Consider the following 21,364-nt stretch of genomic DNA (forward strand, 5'->3'; position numbering starts at 1 on the left):
CAAAAACAGTGTGGCCTTTAAAAAATATAACTGTTTGGCAAGTAAGAGAATTTCATCTATGCAACCCTCACCTGAATTCAGAGAAGGGAGCACCAGCTTCTTTCCTATTAAGCTAGCAACAGCAGAATGGGACTTACCGTAAAGAAAAGCTCCATAACTCTGCTGTCCAGGAGGGTCTCACGCCAGGACTCTGTTGGCTTTAGCATCACATTTTGTGAGGATTCAAACATAGCTATATAATGTCTGCCTAGTTATCGGGTGTCAAGGTCAACAACAACATTCCGACTTGGCTTTAAAGAAAGAGAGAGAGAGAGAAAAAGAATCCCAGATACAACAGGTCCCATTCAGAAAGAATGCAATGGAAACAAGCTTTAAGCCCCTTCACATACACAGCATAATTCATGCATGAGGGCAAGGAATAAAAGGTATTAAGGACTGGAAAAAAAGAATGCCCTAGGAATGCCAGATAACAGTTTGATCACAATGACGAGACATTCCACAGTGGCACAATCACTTTAATAATCATCCCGTTGTGACAGGAGAAAGGGAAACAAAAATGATACCACACTTGGCAGGTATGCAAACTTGAGCAAAATATTTTTCTTAAACCATTCTAAAATGTTATTGGCTGGCTTTATCACAAATTTGAAACGAGCCCTTTGAAATCTGTTGATCCTGATCTTTATAACAGTCTAACAGGCTTCACATAATTAAACAAAGTTCATCTTCAAGCTATGCAGAAGAACAAATGAAAATCCTAATATATACAGGACTGGGGCAGAGCCATCCTGCCAGGGTGGCATGGAGAGAATCTAAGGTAGAAAGGAAGGAAGGAAGGAAGGAAGGAAGGAAGGAAGGAAAGAAGAAAGAAAGGAAGGAAGGAAGGAAGGAAGGAAGGAAGGAAGGAAGGACTACCACTAACTTCAGTAGGTCCTATTTCCAAGTTAAATGAGCTGAATACGGTTGAACAACCCTATCACAGAAAACTATTACAAGATTTATTTCGGCAATAAAAATATACATGTAATAAAGATGTGAACATTTGCACTCAATGTTAAACCAAAGTCATAACAAACTATGAGTGTTTAAGATATCTGCCAGTTATCCGATTCATTGTGTGGTTCAATTTATCGTATTTTGTCAAGCACAGAAAAATATTCCATTCATTTTAAAGTTCCACACATATAAAGCAGGAAGAGGGCATTGGTCTGAAGGGCTAAACCGCTTAACATATATTTCTTCCTAAAGATGCATTGCACAGCTTTTGGAGGCCCCCCCACCCGACGAAAATGATGCATAGTTGGTAAATTTCAAAACTGGAGTGGCAAATTACATTGCACATCATTCACCACCCTATCAAACAACTGGTAAGTTTTTTGGGGAGGGGGGTGCTGAAAATTGAAAAAAAAAACAAAACAAAACCAAAGGAACTATTTCAGTGCTGTAGGAATGCAACGCCTTTGACAATTATTCGATTTAAATAAAAACCATTTGCAATAAGGGTAGGCCTTAATGTAAAGATTTGAAAGATTCTAACAACATATTAAGTATGTATTATTATTACAAAGTGTAAATGCAGCAGTTGCTATGATCAGAACGGCGGGCCTTGGCTTCTGTATGGGCCCTTTGGCCTCCAGCACCTCCCCCCCTCCTTTTTAAACCTCTTATTTTTAACTTTGCTTATGGGCGGGGGTTGGGTGTGCGGCAAAGTGCAATGTCAGTAGGACCCCAGCCTCCTGCCATCTTAATTTGCCCAGAGGCCGATTTCTGTCACAGGCCTGTGCCCCAAAGCCTTTTAAGAACCTAGCAACGCCCATGTAAATAAATAAAAACACCCAGATAAATACAAAAATATAAATAGCAGCTTCAGCATAAGTATATGTCTAACTGTATAACCACATATATTAATAAACCCTCGATTCGGTATCCTCTTGACCCGGGAATCTAATTCCAGCTCCTATCTAGCTCCAGTTTTGTTGTGCTGCTAACTGTTGTCTTTCTGCAGATGCTTAGTCAAATATGTTGATGCATTTGCAACAGCGAACTATGAGTTATTAGCAAAGAATGCAGCAACATAGCAAACGTAGAAGCCTGTTGGGAATAAAATTAGAATTCTGAAGCTTACATTTCCTCAAGACAGTTTGTCAAGATCAGGTGATTATTTCCCACATGTAATAAATGATCTTCAAAAGGATATAATTTGGAGGGAGAAAATTCCAGCTTAAGACCTGATTGGCTAGTGCAAGGTAACGCTGAAAGACTGAAGACATCTGAGCATTAAGGTTTTCACGCCGGCTGAATTCCTGTAGTACCTCTACTGTGAGCATGAATATCTGTCGGAGGTCGTCCTCCTGTGCAGGATAAGCAAAAACGTTTTAATTTCTTTGTTTAAAATAATAAACTATCAGGATTTTTAAAATAAATAAATAAAAAGACATGCTCCTTAGTGTGTGTTCTATGCAATCTGAAGATTGCCTTGCACCAAGTCGGATCACTGGTCTATCTAGGGCAGGGGTGCTAACTGGATTCTAGACTTTAACCAGCCTTACCTGGAAATGCTAAGCAGTAGCGTGCAATCAGTGGACTAGGGGGACTGGGCTAGACCCCTCTGATGGAGTGCAAGAGCCCTCCCACCACCTTCCCAAAGCTCACCACTGATGCCAAGAACTGAAGTGCATGCAAAGCACTCAGCTATGGTCCAAGTTAACAGACAGCTCTTTTTAGATGACAGGTGATCTAACGCAATGCGTGTGTGTGAAGAGGCTCATGGAGATAGGTCTGTTACCTACAAGCTCATCTACTGTACTTTTGTGTACATATCTGTAAGTGAAATAGGGATTGCCTTTATTCTATATTTCTAAGAAGAAATGTGAACCCTGCGTCCTTTGTTTACCTGAAATATCCGCTTGCAGTTGCCGTGGAACTCCATGCTTAGCCCAATGTTGCTGGTTTTACTTGAACTTGAGAACTCGCTCAACAGTGCCGTTAAAATGGAGCAGGCCAGTGTTTGCTGCAAGGATACAGGGGAATTACTACTACTACTATTACTACTACAACTAAATTAAGTGTATGATGAAATAAACCTCAACAATATCTTAACACAACACATCTGTTATATTACTTCTTTTAAGAAAACCAGTGTTAGAAACTAGATATATAAGCTAGGGGCCAAATGGCTCCTTAAACCAAGGTTGCAGTCGCCAAAATGGAATGTCTAGTTGCCATTTTGGGGCTACACGGCTCTAAAGTCTTATTTTTCAAATGATGGACTGATTGTGATTGATTCTCAGTTCAGATGACAACCTTGAGCTAGGTTAAGAGCTTTGAGAACTTAAAGAAGAAAAGTCACTTGATCCAGGGACAGTCCACATATATATTTGCCTATTCCTACTCTTTTTTTGTAATGGTGACTGCTTCTGCTCAGGCTTCCCACCCTCCAGGTGAGCAGTTTAAGGAGGCCCCGGTTGCCCTTCCAGTTCATGCGAGCCAAAGTGGTATGGGGGCTTGCTCAGTAGGGTTGGGTGATGTATCTCGGTTGCTTCTTCATCCCCTAAGGTGGGAAAGAAGAAGCAGCCGAGATACATTCCATACATTGTGATACAGTGGTACCTCGGGTTACACACACTTCAGGTTACATACTCCGCTAACCCAGAAATAACGCTTCAGGTTAAGAACTTTGCTTCAGGGTAAGAACAGAAATCATGCTCTGGAGGCGCAGCGACAGCGGGAGGTCCCATTAGCTAAAGTGGTGCTTCAGGGTAAGAACAGTTTCAGGTTAAGAACGGACCTCCGGAATGAATTAAGTACATAACCAGAGGTACCACTGTATATCAATCATATCACAGTATTTAGGTATCACCCAGCCCTACTGAAAACATAGGAAAGTCAGGCAATAAATACATATGGTCCAAGTCACTTACAGGGGCCACCAATGTGGCACCCAGGACACCAGTGAAAATATCTCAGTATTTTTTTTAATAAAAATTAATTTATTAATCACCTTTCACATGTGTCTCAAGATGAACATACCATACCTACCTACCCACCATAAAACAGCTAAAATAGTTTTTAAAGGTCTAAATAGTTTTAAAGATCTAAAAACAATAAAAATGAACACCAAAGGCAGATGGAAAAGCTTGTTGAAACAAAAATGTCTTTATTTAGTTCTGGAAAGAACAGGTAGTAGGTGCCATAGCTCAACAGGGGTGCAGTTCCACAGAACTGTGGCAGCTACACAGAAAGTCCTGCTACAAGTTACTGTAGAGTGGGCTTCTGCTATTTTGGGGATTTTAAAGAGAAACCATCTTGCAGAATACAGTGACCTGGTGGGTATATAAGGGATAAGGTGATCTCTCGAGTAACCTGGTCCTGAGTTATAAAAGGCCTTATATGTTATTACCTTGAACTTGCCCTGGTAGCAGATTGGCAGCCAGTGCAAATCCTCCAAATAAGGTGTTATTTTCTGGCAGTAGTTTCATAGAATCACAGAACTGTAGAGCTGGAAGGGACCCTGAGCTGCAGCCTCCAGACCAACTTCAACTGTAGACCCACATACAGGACTTTGCAGTAATACAACCTTTAGTTGAATCCAGCCTTAAGGGTTTACTCTGTGTACAATTTAGGAACATGATGTAAGAAGAGCCTACTGGATCAGGCTAATGGCACATCTAGTCCAGCATCCTGTTCTCACACAGGGGCCATCCAGATGCCTGTGGGAAACCTGGAAGCAGGACCTGAGCACAGCAGTATTCTCGCCTCTAGAGACCGGCATTCAGAAGCACATTGCCTCTGACCATGGAGGCAGAACACAGTTGTATACCACCCTCTATTTTAAAATTGGGGGGTGCACAAAAAGAAAAAAGAAAACAAGTCTAACAGCTGAGATTCCTAAATCAATAAATAAAATGCAGAATCTGGCTTTATAGAACATTTCAGCTACCTTTATACTCAAAAGAGCTACATATTGTCGTGGGTCAGTCATAATCTTGCCAGGTTACAACATCTGGGGCTTTAAAGTTTTTTTGGGGGGGTTAAGGTTGGACATATATAAATTACACATGAGAAAGTGGATAGAGAGAAGTTTCTCTCTCTCAAAAGGCTAGAACTCCAGGTTTTTTTAATGAAGCCGAATGGTAGAAAATTCAGGAAAGACAAGATCTTTTCACACAGCACACGATGGAACGATCACAATGTGTAGTGGTGGCTACCCATATAGACACATTTAAAAGGGAATTAGACAAACTCATAGATGATTAGGTTATCACTAGACATGATGGCTGTGTACTCCAAGACCAGGGGGAGCAACAGGAGAGAGGGCTACTTCACTCATGCCCTGCTTGTGGGCTTCATCCAGGAATCTAGTTAGCCACAGTGAAAAAACATATACTTGACTGGATGACCCTTTGGTCTCACCCAGCAGAGCTCTTCTTATGTTCTTATTGCAAGGTTCCAAAGCCCCTCTAAAAGCTACAGGTGAAACTCGAAAAATTAGAATATCATGGAAAAGTCCATTTATGTAAGCAATTGTTTTCATTAGCTACTGGAGTTTAATAAATGAGATAGACTCATGACATGCAAAGCGAGATACGTCAAGCCTTTGTTTGTTATAATTGTGATGATTATGGCGTACAGCTGATGAGAACCCCAAAGTTGAAATTGTTAATTTGGGGTTCTCATCAGCTGTACGCCATAATCATCACAATTATAACAAATAAAGGCTTGACGTATCTCGCTTTGCATGTCATGAGTCTATCTCATATATTAGTTTCACCTTTTAAGTTGAATTACTGAAAGAAATGAACCTTTCCACAATATTCTAATTTTTTGAGTTTCACCTGTAGAAGCTTTAAATATTGCATGCTCATTTTAGTAGTATTTGTATTTTCCAGACAAGTTCTGTTGCTGTTTTATCTTGGTAGCTAAACAGGTCTTGACCAGGCCAGTGTCAATGAATTCCTCTAAAATCTGTAGTAGTGAACTTTGTTCAGTTCATCACCAAAATTTCCACATGAATTGAAGTTCACAGATCTTCCAGACTCCATTAAAGGTGTACATTCTTGTTCCAAATGGGTCAAGCTTTACGTTTAAGGCGAACTTTCAAATACCAAATAGTACCTATGGCGATAGTGTCACAATACTTATTTCTGCGAGGGAGAGCGATTTATACGTCCTCTATATCATACATGAAATGTCCCGTATTCCATTGTTTCGCTCTTCACAATGGTTGTGTGCACAATAGATATCTACAACTACTGGCTTTATTCCTAGACTATTTGGAGCCAAGGTGCCAAGGATGGACAGAGGAACAGGAATTGTTAAAGGGTCATGCATGCCGGCAAGTGTCCAGGGGTTAAACGGAAATATGCACACTACCTCTGAACACCCGAAAGATTAAAGTCGTGATGATACTATTTATGCGAGGTCACGCAACAGCTGACAGTAGTGCCATCCACCCACCAACTGCAACATCTTTGTTCAGAAATGCCTCTGATGTCAGTACCTTGACCCCACAGAGAGCTAGTTATCTCAGCTAGTATACACAAAATCAACATTCTTCTTAGCTATATAAATCCCAGACAATCCAAGAAAAAAAGGAAAGAAAAGATAAGATACTTTTAGATTAAATATGCCTTTAAGTGGAATTCAGAGGAAAATTACAATACTGAGTTTGGACTCCACAGCCAAAACAAACAAGCAAAAAACTTTATTTTATTTTCTGGAAATACCTATTATTGTCTACTGCTGCAGTGCATGCAGGTAATGGCTTTGGCCCATTCATACATTGTTCTGAATTCTGGTGTGCTTGCTTCCTAATAGTCTATTACAAAAACAAATTTCAACAAATTTAACTGCTGGGCATCAGGTCTCTATCCTTTCCTTATATCCTCATATACTTTACTTCAAACAACAGCTGATGATTTCAGTCCTTTAATTTTTGTTAAGTCTCCACAGTAGTATTTTACATCACTGTAACAGAATGACGCAGAGGTAATATTCCTGATCTACTAACCATGGTTAGCAGATCTGTGTGCTGTGAACTCACATGTTCTCTCCTTTCCCTCCCCAAATTTTCTCTTCCTTCTATGATTTGCTTTAACCATGTTGTGTTGCTTGGTCAGCACTGGCCCAAACAATGGTTAAATCTGGCTAGAATTGCCTGCTAACCAAAGTTTGCAAACCCACTTCGAACCCTGGTTAAGAAGAAAGATCTAATGTGTGTAACTGGAGACAGTACATTAGCTTCATACCGGTAAAGATTGCACCTCATGAAACTAGTTTGTCTCACCCACCAGAAATTTCATTAGTTCCACCACATGAACAAACTACATACCCAAACAATAACCCCATCTGACAAAATAAAATAGTTCTCTTGTTTGCAGAGTGAATTGTCTCTTAGAATAGCCTGGCACTTACCCCAGTTGGGCTTTACTACCAGGAATATACTTTATAAAAGTTTGCCATGCTTAAAAGAGACTTTCAGCTGCTCTAACAGAAGATCAATGAGAATGTGCTAAGAGAGATTAACTGGGCAATCAGACACCCAGTGGAAGAAAAGTGGTCCCAGACAATTATGATTGTTGTTTAAATTTAGGATCTAATGAACCCAACAATGCTACTTTGCCCCATATATATATATATATATATATATATACACATACATACATACACACACACAATTTTTATAAGAGAAATAGTATGAATTATTTCTGCATGCTGCCGTGCTCTTACCAAAAGTGTGACTCGTGCCTTCAAAAAAGAATGTCACTTAAACTGAATGATAAAGCCAGAATGAATGTTTGAAGGGATTTCACACTTGTGTCTGGGACTGTCAATGGCATACACGCACCATTTATTTGAGAGTGGTTAGGTTACAGAGGATGAAAGGGATAAGAGTTCAAAGACTGTTTAGGAAAATAGAGGGGAGAGTGCACACCTGTCCAAAACACAGAATCTGATCGGAGAATTAATTTCGGCAGCTAAAACTGTTGTGTCTCCACCAGACATGTGCATCCTAGTCAGCAGCAGGCGAAGAGGGATCGCTTTGCTTTGACCAGTTGCCTTTGCTAGTGCTTCTCAAAACAGAAAACAGTGAAATCCCTCTGGAGAACGCCTGTGTGTATGTGTGCTTTCCTCCCTATATCTAAAGCAAAGAGAGTGCTGCACTTAGGGCCAAGAGGCTTCACAGTTGTGTTATCGCAGCATCTGAAGCTAATCCTGCCTTTTAAATCATTTTCAGACACCGCCGAGATGATTTATAGGGTGGCTGTTCTTCTGAAATGCTTCTGTGAAATCCATATTGTCATTGTTAACTGATGTCTAAGAACGCAGGAAGTATTTGATAACACCACTCAGGAATTACTTGCTACTAATACAGCGGGAGGAAGCAGACACAGTGAAACAAGGAAGCTCTGGAAGTAACATGGGTGTTCTGGAAGCAAACCGTTTTCTAGAACAGCAACTTCAACAAGTAGCTTTTTGTTTTAAGTCCTTATCCTTATGCAACCTTCCTCAGATGAAAAAGTGGTAAATATAGCTTCTCTTTTTCAGTCAATCCTGAATCCTATGTACTGTTTAGATGTTCTGGGGTTAAATCCAGATGCTACTCAAGTCAACGAGAACCCTCACACACTTTGACGAAGCTGGAGCCAATGCTCTCTGTGCTAGCTGGGTGTTGCATGGGTGCTTTTCAGAAAAGAAGGATCTCCCCAATAAATCCTGCACACTGAGTAAATGTGACTCAAATTGCATTTCATTACAGCTGAATTATGCATTCAGTGATAATATTTTTTTTTAAAAAACATTAGTTAAGAGTTTGAGTTAGCATGTCAACAAGTAGTTAACAATAAACCAAACAAAGAATCAACACAGAAAATCAGATTCATAAACTAGGGTGTATGTATGCAGCTGCATGAAAACAAGAGGTAACTGGCTAACCGGAGACGTTTCTCCCCTTTCAGTTACGGGCATCATGTCTAGACAACCATCTCTCAGTTTAGGGTGCTCTGATATCATTGCCCAAATAATTCCAGTCCATATCCTTACTGAATTTAGAATTATTCTTACATATGAAATTGTTTTTACTGCTGATGTTTTTATTTTAAGGCCTTCGCTTTTTATTTATTTCCACTATATTATACTAGTCATAAATGGAAATAAATAAATAAATAAAAGTGGTAACCATAGACAGTTAAGCAGGCTGGTAAAGAAAAAAAAAAAACCCACTATAAACATTTGTGGCTTTATATAGGTTAGTGTAACATAACAACAAAGCATTCACCTTTATCTTCTTTTTCTAGTATTTATTACTACATTGATATCTCACTTTTCCTTCAAGGGGGAGTTTCCCCTCACAACAACCCTGTGAAGGAGGCTACGCTAAGAGGTGCTGGCTGGCCCAGAATCATCCACTGAGCTTCGTGGCTGAGTAGGGATTTGAATCTCGTCTCCTAGGAACTAGTCCAGCACTCTAGTTGCTACAGTACACTGGCCTATCAATCAGCTTCCCTCGCTTAAGGACCCAATTACACAAAGCTGCTCCATTGACAGACTTCTGCATTTATCTTGTCTCGATGTTATTTTCATTTTTCTTCAAAACACTATTAGTAACAGGAGCACAGATGCCTGAAGAGGGCTAAATTTGGCAACACTTCTTGAAATTGCATTGGGCTATCTATTTTTATACAGTTTAAACTTGTTCATATTTATAGGGGTTTCTTACTGAACCATTCCTTGTTTATTTATCTTTCTACTAAATTGCCTGCTTTAACACATGAGGTTTCGTTGTGCCATCTGTCTGTGGGCTATGCAATTTTGCTTCCCTTTCCTTTCCCCTTGCAAGTTGTGGGTGGAAAGCACCAACATTACTAATCTGGGCCCTAGAGAAGAAGAGTAAGCATGAAGAAGCCCCCTGGGCTTTCGTTTGCTGTTGCCACTATTTCCAGCTCCAATTTATAAAACACAGGTTATTTTATTTTACGTTTTCATTTACTAAATTTATATACCGCCCATCGTCTGAAGATCACAGGGTGTGTCAGGGGATTGTCCCAGGCTCAGCGCAGGGTGGTGGAAGGGCTCTCGGGATGCTACAGAGAGCCTCAGTCCCACCTGACCAGTAGCACTTCCTCTTCCAGCAGGGGTGACAGCGATGTCTCCAGTGGGGAGGGGGAGGCAGCACAGGGAACGGAAAGGTGAGGCTCTGGGAATGTTGGAGAGACCCTGCGCTTCCCTCATGCAGAGGGAGAGGAGAGAGACACGCCATTTCTCATTTCCGTCGCCCCAAATGCGTAGAGGGGTGAAACGAAAAGAGGGGAGGCGGGGATTTCGTATACCAAAGCTCTTGTGTTGGGGTCAGAACCGGAAGGGGCCACTCCCGGATTCTGCAGATGGTTGATACAGACATGAACTTTTAAGCTCTGCACTGTACAGAGTATCCACAATGTAACTACTAAAGGAATGGCTGGAGTTTTGCCTGGTTACTCATGAGCAACCATCCAAGGACCTTGCAGGGCGGTTTACAACATAAAACATGCACCAAAAAGATCCCCCACAAAAATGCATAGCATAATAATAATAATAATAATTAAAAAATGACACACCCACACCCCACGTACATTTAAAAGGACATAGATTTCGACAGCAAAGGCCTGGTCGAAGAGGAATGTTTTTGCCTGGCGTCTTTTACAACTGGTGTGAAGGGACAGGACCTTTCTAGATCATAAAACTTAAGATCTGTGTGCCCTGAGGGAAGGAAGAAGAGAAGCAGCCCAGGCTCCTATGGGCCGCATACCACTGCTCCTTAAGCAACTATCAGGTCACTTGAGCCCCTTCCCCCTCTTGCTACTTCAGATCTGTGTGCCCCAAAGGAAGAAAGATGTGAGGAGGACCAGGGAGATCATGCCAACTGGTCCCCAAAGGACCATCGGTCAGCCTGGAAGGACTCTGCTCTAATGTTCTGGATCATTTGCTTTGATATTTTAAGACTGTAAACCATCTTGGATGACTTGGCAACAAGGTCATGTATAAACGCAATAAATAAAATGTTTCAAGAACCCATTTCTGCTTTTCCTTTATAGAGAAAAATAAGGATTAGTACAAAGCCTTAGGGGTTCCATTGCTTCATAGTAGAACTGTTATCAAGGGTATGGGGTGGGGGCTTATCAGTTCCAATACGGCCGAACTGTCCTATGTGTACTGAACTATATTCAAGACTACGATGTGATGCCCTTTCTATCAGTGGCAGCTACCACGTTTCGATGTCAACCTCTGTTAAAGTTAGCAGCGCTGGAATCAAGAAGTGTTTGCCAGCATTCACTGTGCAGCCTGTTTTACAAATTTACAAGGCACTTCATGGACAAAATTGCCCAGAGTGATAGCCTGCCTTCTTGCCTGCTTCAGTGACGGGAACAATATATTCCCACTGGCAAGATTTCTAACTGTCATCCATTCCACTTTGTACCGTCTATAACAAATGAGATAGTTTTGCGTGGTGATGCTGCTGCAATTTTCCTCTGAAACTGTTTGGTCTGGTTCTCAATACATACAGAAGCAGCTTGCTTGCATGTTCTCAGATCCTCTTGTTCCACTTCCAAGTTACCCCTCTATACATTTGCTAGTAGGTTAGGGTTTTTAAGCTTTTAAATTTCCAAAATCTGTGCTTGCTCTGTGCAAGTTCAGATCCCACGAGTAACTTCCTTTGCCCATTTCCACAAAACATTGCATCCAAACAGACATACTGTACTATGGTTGCAACTTAGTTGGTCTCTAAGGTGCTACTGGAAGGATTTTTTTATTTTTTATTTTTTATTTTGTTTTGACTATGGCAGACCAACACGGCTACCTACCTGTAACAGCTTCAAACAGTGAGTTGCAATCCTGGTTTGGAGGGCAGGCACAAACCATAGTTTAATGTTAAAATGCAACAATAAAAGTAGCAACTTGATCTGCAAAGTGTTAAGGGGAGGGGGAGGAACATTAGGCTGGTTCGTGTAGCAGCAAACCACAGGTTGGTGTTATAGCTGAATGGAGCTGCTATCTCTCATGCTATTAATAAGGCACCCCATAGGACACAAAATGTAACAGCTGGCTCAGAATTTTTCACTGAAGCTTTTGCTTCATGATTGCACTTCAATAAATTCAATATTTTAAAAACAAAACTGGGATGAGATTTTGTTTAATTACAAAGTGTTTTAAAAAATTGCTTCCTTAGAACACATTTTATGCGGGAGGGGAATAAATTTTTAGTTCCAGTTTATAGCAATACTTTACCGAAATGCTGATTTCAACCAGTTCCAAAGTTTTCCACAGCCCATCATGAATACCTTTACCCTCCTCCTCTGGTTTGAAACTTTCCAAGAGCACACAGCTCACTCAACACATTAGAAGCAGTGTTTGACATATTGAACAGACTATTTTTATGTATTAATATGAGGCAGCTCCCCAGGCAGCTAGAAGCAAGCAAACACACACACACGCACACACACACACACACACACACACACGAGAGAGTGACAGTATGATGCATTTGCACTTTAGGTCTCAGAAAGGGGAATCCTTCAAATAGCAAAAGCAGAAAGAGTACCAAGGTCCAGGGCCAAGGAACTGCAGGCATCTGTGGTTAAGAGGAGTCTCTCCCACATACATTTCCTCAGCATCTTGGAATCAGTGATGGAAAGCATGAATTAAGCTGACTAAAATTAGTCACTGGCTTTTTAGCAGAAGCTCTGTCCATCAGAGACTGAAGCAGGATATAGTGCAACAGATTACAAGAGATAGAAACTTCCATGATGGGTGCTTCTAGTTATATAGGCAGTTTGGTCCACACTCCTCAACTCACAGAACAAGTGAATGGTGTTCTAGACACCTCTGTATAAGATGTATTTTGCATTCGTCAAGGGTTTTTTGAATAACCAGAAATGTGTAAACCCCTTCATCAATGATGGTCAATGAGCAAGATTAGGCCTCTGAATCAATTCTATGTGGCGCCTGGTAGTCCTATGAATTAATGGCTAAAAAAAAAATATTGCCCAATTTTACTTGTAAGGAATAGAAAAATGCTTTCCAGTTATAAAGCAGAAATAATCAACACATGCAATATTGCATCTCTTTCCAATTCGGTATGCAAGATCCATGTAATTAAAAATGCATGTGTTTGCATAGAATGGTACACTTGAGTACACTTGCTCTGTAAAATTGAGAAGCATTTTCTGTTTGATAAAACTCACTTTATTGTGGAGACTGACTAATTCACAAGTGGCACAATTTGTGCGGCAAGATACACACTTCCAACCTCTGAGCAACGATCCAGAGAAGATCTGTCCCCGAGAATTGCTCCTGAAAAAACAGAGCTGATCCAGCACTGCTCTACATCACATGCAGGACTTTGTTGGGTTCTTTGGAAAAACTCAAAGTGCTCTTTGACCTGGCTGTTATTGCGTGATGCAAATCTGGGGGCTCTTCAGTTGTTACCCCAATTGCTCCCACGCTGGTCTAATGGCTTCCCGCATAGCTTCTCTCCCGAAAACAAGGACGGGGAGCCCTTCTCAGTCCAAGGGCCTTATTCCACTGTGTACAACATTCTAGGGGCCACATGCCAGCAGTGGTCAGGGCCAGAGGGAAAGTGGGGAGAGCCAGAGTCCCTTTGTATAGTGAGCTACATTCCAACCATGCAAAAGCCTGAGGTTCCTATACCGTCGAACCTTGGAAGTCAAACGGAATCCGTTTCAGAAGTCCGTTCAACTTCCAAAATGTTCAAAAATCGAAGCGCGGCTTCTGATCGGCTGCAGGAAGCTATTCAGAAGCTGCGGAAGCCGGAACACTCCAGTTTCTGGCGTTCGGGAGCTGAAACGTTCGAATACCAAGGCGTTTGGGATCCAAGGCATGACTGTATGTATATACACACACACCCACACACCCCTCTTCAGGCAATGATTTGGGTTTTATACATATTTGTGCTTTTCACAGCACTGCAATAGGAGTTGCATTATTCTTACTACACCCCCCTCAGTATTTTTTGTTAGTTGGCTCACACAACCTGTAGCAGAGATTTCATCTGGGGGAAACAAACATACAAATCTTATCTTTGGACAAGCATTAGTCGCAGATAAGCATTTCAACTTATTTGGCTTTAACTATGAAAGGTTTCCGGAAGATTGCCGGAAAAAATATCAACAACCTCAGATATGCTGATGATACTACCTTGATGGCAGAAAGTGAGGAAGAATTGAAGAACCTTTTAATGAGGGTGAAAGAAGAGAGCGCAAAATATGGTCTGAAGCTCAACATCAAAAAAACTAAGATCATGGCCACTGGTCCCATCACCTCCTGGCAAATAGAAGGGGAAGAAATGGAGGCAGTGAGAGATTTCACTTTCTTGGGTTCCATGATCACTGCAGATGGTGACAGCAGTCACGAAATCAGAAGACGCCTGCTTCTTGGGAGAAAAGCAATGACAAACCTAGACAGCATCTTAAAAAGCAAAGACATCACCTTGCCGACAAAAGTCCGTATAGTTAAAGCTATGGTTTTCCCAGTAGTAATGTACGGAAGTGAGAGCTGGACCATAAAGAAGGCTGATCGCCGTAGAATTGATGCTTTTGAATTATGGTGCTGGAGGAGACTCTTGAGAGTCCCGTGGACTGCAAGAAGATCAAACCTATCCATTCTCAAAGAAATCAGCCCTGAGTACTCACTAGAAGGACAGATCCTGAAGTTGAGGCTCCAGTACTTTGGCCACCTCATGAGAAGAGAAGAATCCCTAGAAAAGACCCTGATGTTGGGAAAGATGGAGGGCACAAGGAGAAGGGGACGACAGAGGATGAGATGGTTGGACAGTGTTCTTGAAGCTACTAACATGAGTTTGGCCAAACTGCGAGAGGCAGTGAAGGATAGGTGTGCCTGGCGTGCTCTGGTCCATGGGGTCACGAAGAGTCGGACACGACTGAACGACTGAACAACAACAACAACATGAAAGGTTTCAGTTTGAAATCTAGATGGCTTATTTCCACAACGGAACTTTTTAAACCTTATCTTCTGGCTTAGTATGTGGAATTGAACTCTAAAGGCACACAAGTGGAAATAAGGTACTGGAAATCTATTTAGAGCTTCAGAGAGGGTGGAGGATATTTCCTCATTGGATTCTAAGAATGTAACACGAGTAAATTTTGTATTGCCATTTTCAGTTCTGTGCCGGCACACACACACCCCTTTGGCCCAACCACACCACTTCCCCAGGGAATGGAAAAGGTCTTTCCTCAGACAATTCCAACAGCTGAATCATAGACAGGACACAGCAAGGGACAGATGCAAATTGAACTGAGTGAAAGGGAAACAATGCTTGCCAATGGAAAATCCACTTCGATATCAAACTGTTGTGGCTCTTCAAACAAGTTCAGTGATTCAGTGTTAACATTCAAATGAAGTCACATTAATAATTTGAATGAGAGATCTACAATGAATCACTGGGAGAATAACATCTCACTTGTGTTGTATTTAAGTGTCAAATTTGAATCAAAGCATAATGATCTCACTTTGTGGCGGAGTACTGGGATTTAACTTATTACCATAACTAAATTCATTTCACAATTGTTAGTTCATTTTTCCCACTCAATGGCAAACTTCTACTCAAGCAACAACTTCGGCCTGGCCTACAGATGCAGCAGGTCAAGTGGGCTGTAACTCTGCAAACTACAGGTTTTAACAATCCTTGCCAAGTAAAGCTCCAGAATATCAGAAAAAGGGTATTCCATCCCACTCCACTCTCTGCTGTGCTAACTTTCTACTTGCAGGAAAATCACAAGTATATGATTTCTCGGGTGCAGGCTGAAGAGACATAGTGCACTCTGCAACCACATTCTGTTGCATGTGTAGACCGGGCCCCAGTGCAACTCACCAGATTCAGTTTTTAAGTGTCTTAAGTTTGTGAGGAAAGGTTTGTGCAGACGGGTTGAAATACATTTTAAAACACAGAAACTTACCACTGTGGGGTTGCCGCTGCTTATCAACTGGCTGACTTCATGGAAAATGCTCTTGCATTCAATTGATTTGTCTAAGGACCCTCGTTTCACTATTACCGCTACGGCTAACAATATCTGCTCCCGCACATACTTCTGGAGGCTGAAAATAAAATTTTCAAAAAATTAATATTCAGAATCAAGGCAACCATTCTAAGACTTATAAACTTAGCTGTACTGGTCTTGGAGTAGAGCAGGAATAGGAACCTTTGGTCCTCTAGATGTTACTGAACTACAACCCATCATCCTTGGCCACTGAAAAATGCTTGCTGGGTCTGATGGGAGTTGTAGTTCAGTAACATCTAGTGGACCAAAGGTTTCCCCACCCCCACCCCTGGACTGAATTGTGTGGTCTGCTGCTGCTGCTTTGAGCCTGGTTCTCTTGTGCATTAATTGTTGCACATTATCTAGAACATTAGCTGCAATCTCCGAGAGATGTTTCTTTTGAGTTACTGCAAACTTCTTTAGCCCCTGTGGTATATAATTCCCCATGGTTAATATAAGTAGCACAGACAGCATCCATCTGACTGAATAGAATTCCAATGATTTTACAATCTCATAGAATTGTAGAGCTGGAAAGGAACCTGAGGATCATCTAGTCCAGGGATGGTCAACTCCCAAAAGACTGCGATCTACTCACTGGCAGTGATCTACCCCCTTTTTGGGGGTTCAGGTCAAAGTTGTTGAGTTTTTTTTAGGGAGAAAAGACCTGTTTTTAGGGGTTCAGGTCAAATTATGGGCTGCAGGGCTCGAATGTTCAGCTTTTTTTAGGGGAGCCAAAGTTCTTGGGCTTCTTTGGGGGGAGCCAGTGATCTACCAGTAGATCATGATCTACCTGTTGGACGTGCCTGATCTAGTCCAACCCTTGAAATAGCAGGAATATACAGCTGTCCTGTACAGGGATTGAACCTGCAAGCCTGGCATTATCAGTGCCATGCTCTAAACGGCTGAGCAATGCCAGGTGATGGGCAGGAGTGCTGAGTTCAATCCTGCTGTGCTCTGTTTTGGCAGTGTGCTTCCTGTGGTAAATGTGCTGGCAAAGCAGAAAACCCTGCAGACAACAGAAGTGGTTTAACAGCCAATTCCTTTCCAGGGAACTCTGGGAAGTGTAGCTCTGTGAGGGGCATAGGGGTGTCTCCTAACAACTGTCAGGCTTAAAATACTACAGTTCCCAGGATTCTTTGGGGGAAGCTGCAACTGTTGAAAGTGGCATGCTACTGTTTTATATGTATATGCAGATAGGGACTCAAGTCATTGGTCCATCTAGCCAAATCTTCTCTACTCTGGTTGAGAGCAGCTCTCTACAGTCTCCGGTAGGGAGTTTTCCCTGTCACCTGCTACCTGAAACCCGTGGCTTTCTGCATGCAAACCACATGATCTTTTCAATAAACTATGCTCCTCCCCATGAAAACAGAAGGCATTTTCTCATTGACTGGGTTCCATATTTTTTTAGAACTGGCAGCCTTACAGAAGTTTTTTTTTTTTTTTTTAGCAGTACCATACTTTGTACTTACTTAGGCCTTTGTAAGACATATGTTAAAAGGAATGTTCGTAGGGACTCGATGCTACTTTTTTCCAACAGGATCCATTCTCGCACAACTGCTTCCATTATCGCCGTGGCAGCTTGAAAAAGGACATAGTCCACTTTACTAGTTTCTGCCGGAGAGATCCAAAATGGTAAGTTTGCAGTCCATAGGAACTAACCTAGAAGGCACTGGTTACATAAACCCGCCACGATTAAAAACAGTTAGCACAAACCAAGCACGTTAAAAGGGTTTCCCAATCAGAATTAAGTGGCAACTGGCAGGTCATAATGTTTTTTCATTTAAAGCAGGCTTCCCCAACCTGGTGCCCTCTAGATGTTTTGAGACTACAATTCCCATAATCCCTGGCAACTGGTCCTGCTAGCTAGGGATCATGGGAGTTGTAGGCCAAAAACATCTGGAAGGCCGAGGTTGAGGAAGCCTGATTTAGAGCATCATTTTTGGGTTGAGGAAGGTTGAGGAAGCCTGATTTAGAGCATCATTTTTTCAAGCCAGGTGGATGCTGACTAGAGACAAAAGCCAGGGTCTACTCTGTGTATGGCTCTGCTGGACACTACCCAGAGCCTTTTCTGTACTGGCATCATGTCTTTGAAATACCTTCCCCAGAGAAAACTGCTTGGTGCATACATCACTGTAATTTAGGTGCCATGTAACTCAGTTTTTTGTTCAATTTGGCTCTTTTATGTTTGTAAGCTGCTCTTTTAATTAAACAGCCATTTTTTAAAATGTTATTTTTGTTTCATTTTGTTTTAATATCTTCCAATTACTGTAAGCTACTTTGAGCACCATTGGTGGAAAAAAGCAAGACAAACATATTTAAAAACTCAAAACTATCACCACCAAAAGCAACTAATTCATAACAAAATGACACCACAGGGTGCCAGGGCAGTGGCAATGATTTACAGAGTATTACATAAATTGGTGTCCTGCTTGTTACAGCTGGCAAAAGAGTGGATTTGCTGGTCCCAAACTCAATTCCTCCCGTTTCAGTGAATATTAACCTTTAAATCAGGGGCTGAGGAGCCCCACTGATATCTGGGGCAACTTACTCCTTAGTTAAGTGTGCAAAGGACTACAGTGTGAAAACCCCAGGTCCAATCTGGCATGCGGACAGCAGCATTTCTCAAACACACCAACACACAAAACCCACAAGGAGGCAAGTGATGTAATGGGCCGATGAATCTGTCTTAGTGATACACTTTGAATATTCAGCTGAATACACATATAAGGACTTACCTAAAATATGCTTGCAAACAGCAAATGGCGATTTTGATTTTCTAAATGATAAGAATATGTGTTCAGCATGCTGACGTTGTTCATTATTGACCATGGAAGGTGGTGCCTAAAGAGAAAATACATAGTTTGCTTCAATATATGGGGGTGGGGTGGAGTGGAACCTTCTGTTTCCAGTGAAAACCCATGTTAAGAATAACTACAAGTCCCTATTTTCATGGGCAGAAAGATGACTACACTTAACTGAAGGCTATTTTGGTGTGTTTTTCTTTAAAACAATTATATAAAAGATTATGATGATGATCAGATTTTTAAAATATATATTTATAGCACTTTTCCACACTCATGATCCCAGGAAAGGCTACAAAAAAAACATTCATCAGCATTCAAATATAATTACAAAAAACAGATTCACAGACAGCCTGTGATTCAGATCCATCCCAAACAATACAGTAGCAGCAGTCTTTATTAGCTCACAGAACTCCCAGTAAAAGCCAATGCACTACTTCTTCAGTTCCTTCATTCTTGCCAAGAGCACAGCAAATAGCTTACTCAGCTGAATAGCCGAAAGAACTTCAAATACTGGTAAAATAATTTATTATCAAAAATACTGGTGTTAAAAGGAGTCAGCTAAGACTTCTGGGTTCCAGCTATAAGCTGCTATTTATAGTATCCTTGCTACCTACAAACTGATTCTTGTTGATCAGCCATAATTAACTTCTGCACTGAAGATATATTTGGTTCCTCGACTGGGAGAACCTGAATATGGTAGTATATTTCCTAGAGCATGTTTGTTTAAAAAAAAGGGGGGGGGGAGAACAGCAATGTTGCAAACTGAAGATTCGTTAGACCTGAACTTTCAAGAAGCCAACACCAAGGTATTTAGCAGTAAAATACTGCCCTCTAGTGCAGTGGCTCCCAAACATTTCCCCCACAGACCACTTGAAAATTGCTGATGGTATTGGAGGACCACTTGATGGCTGTTTTCCTGCTTGCAGCTGCAACTGTAATGTGCTGCGCTGAATGCCGTATTGTTTTTAATTGTATTTGTATCGCTTCTTTTCTTTCTTTCTTGCATTTTATTGCAGTGCAATTTGAATTCAATAGAATTTAAATTTTACGTGTTCTTCACAGACACACTGTAGAGGGATAGCTCAGACAGTAGAGCAAGAGACTCTTAATCTCAGGGTTGTGGGTTCGAGCCCCACATTGAGTGAAAGATTCCCGCATTGCAGGGGATTGGACTATATGATCCTTGTGGCCCCTTCCAATTCTATAATTCCATGTACATGTAACAGGTCACCTGACTGAAGCTCACAGGGCACTGGTGGTCCACACATACCACACATACCACACATACTAGAACTCCTGCTCTAGTGTAAAGTCAGCATATGCCATGTGAAAACACCCCACAATGCAACTTCCCAACAAAGTCTGGTCAAATCAAGGTTTTGATGTTCTACAGATCATTCTGATAACAATTATTATTTTTTATTAATAATACTTATTTCATTTCTTCACCAAAAGGACCCCTGTTTGCTTAAAGTGATTTAAAAACACCTTATTAATAGAGTTTAAAACTGTGGCAAGCATTAGGTGGGGGGGGTGAGGATTCTGAAATTAAATACAGTTGTACCTTGGAAGTTGAACAGAATCCGTTCCGGACGTCCATTCGACTTCCAAAACGTTTGAAAACCAAAGCATGGCTTCTGATTGCTTGCAAACCACACTGATTGCTTGCAAACAAAATATTGTTTGCTTTTGTACTGTTATGAGTCGCTGGCTACAGAGAAATAATTCTTTTACCCAAGTTCCAGCTTGTTCATGATTATAAAGAATATATTTCTTAGGAGTGGAGACTGAATGAGGAAATAATGTCTTCATTGGCAAAAAAAGCAGGCAAGTATATTTTTATTGGTGCAAAATATAACAAGTGCTCTGTAATTTTATTAAAAAGACAGGTCAATGAGAAGATAGCCTATACAAACACTCTGCAATAAGCAGAAAGGAGGATATTTGCAAGCAAACAATATAGGTACAGAAAAGAATAGGCAAAGATGTCATAACAGGACAGAAGAACAATATTAAAAAAAAAAACAAGTCCACTTTGAACTTTGGAAAACTTTACCTAGACTAGATCTCTACACAGCCAGGCTACTGCTAATAGTGACACACACGACTGTGATGTTGCAAGAAGAAGAAGAAGAAGAGTTTGGATTTGATATCCCGCTTTTTACTACCCGAAGGAGTCTCAAAGCGGCTCACATTCTCCTTTCCCTTCCTCCCCCACAACAAACACTCTGTGAGGTGAGTGGGGCTGAGAGACTTCAGAGAAGTGTGACTATCCCAAGGTCACCCAGCAGCTGCATGTGGAGGAGTGGAGACGCGAACCCGGTTCCCCAGATAATGAGTCTACCGCTCTTAACCACTACACCACACTGGCTCTCAGAAGAGTAGAATAAGCTTTTTGACTCTAGTTAGTATTTTAATGTTTAGTACTTTATTGGCAGGGTCTGGAAGATTAATTTTAACTTGAGAAGTAGGGGTCCCAAACTGACCTGGAAGTGCATTTATTGTTCT

The 21,364-nt window shown here is 41.2% G+C and overlaps 1 protein-coding gene across 1 annotated transcript in view; it reads right to left on the reverse strand.

Moving 5' to 3' along the window:
* Positions 1-21,364, reverse strand: part of XPO4 (exportin 4) — a 60,919-nt gene that overhangs the window by 28,052 nt on the left and 11,503 nt on the right. Inside the window, exons 2-7 of the mRNA XM_033146305.1 lie at positions 18,788-18,893; positions 17,522-17,663; positions 15,972-16,110; positions 2,894-3,010; positions 2,198-2,351; positions 138-250 (exon numbers count right to left, since the gene is read on the reverse strand). Of these exons, the coding sequence (XP_033002196.1) occupies positions 138-250; positions 2,198-2,351; positions 2,894-3,010; positions 15,972-16,110; positions 17,522-17,663; positions 18,788-18,893 (771 nt within the window). The remainder of the gene's footprint in view (positions 1-137; positions 251-2,197; positions 2,352-2,893; positions 3,011-15,971; positions 16,111-17,521; positions 17,664-18,787; positions 18,894-21,364) is intronic.

This window comes from Lacerta agilis, chromosome 4 (genome assembly GCF_009819535.1).
Source record: "Lacerta agilis isolate rLacAgi1 chromosome 4, rLacAgi1.pri, whole genome shotgun sequence".
Classification (NCBI taxonomy): Eukaryota; Metazoa; Chordata; class Lepidosauria; order Squamata; family Lacertidae; genus Lacerta; species Lacerta agilis.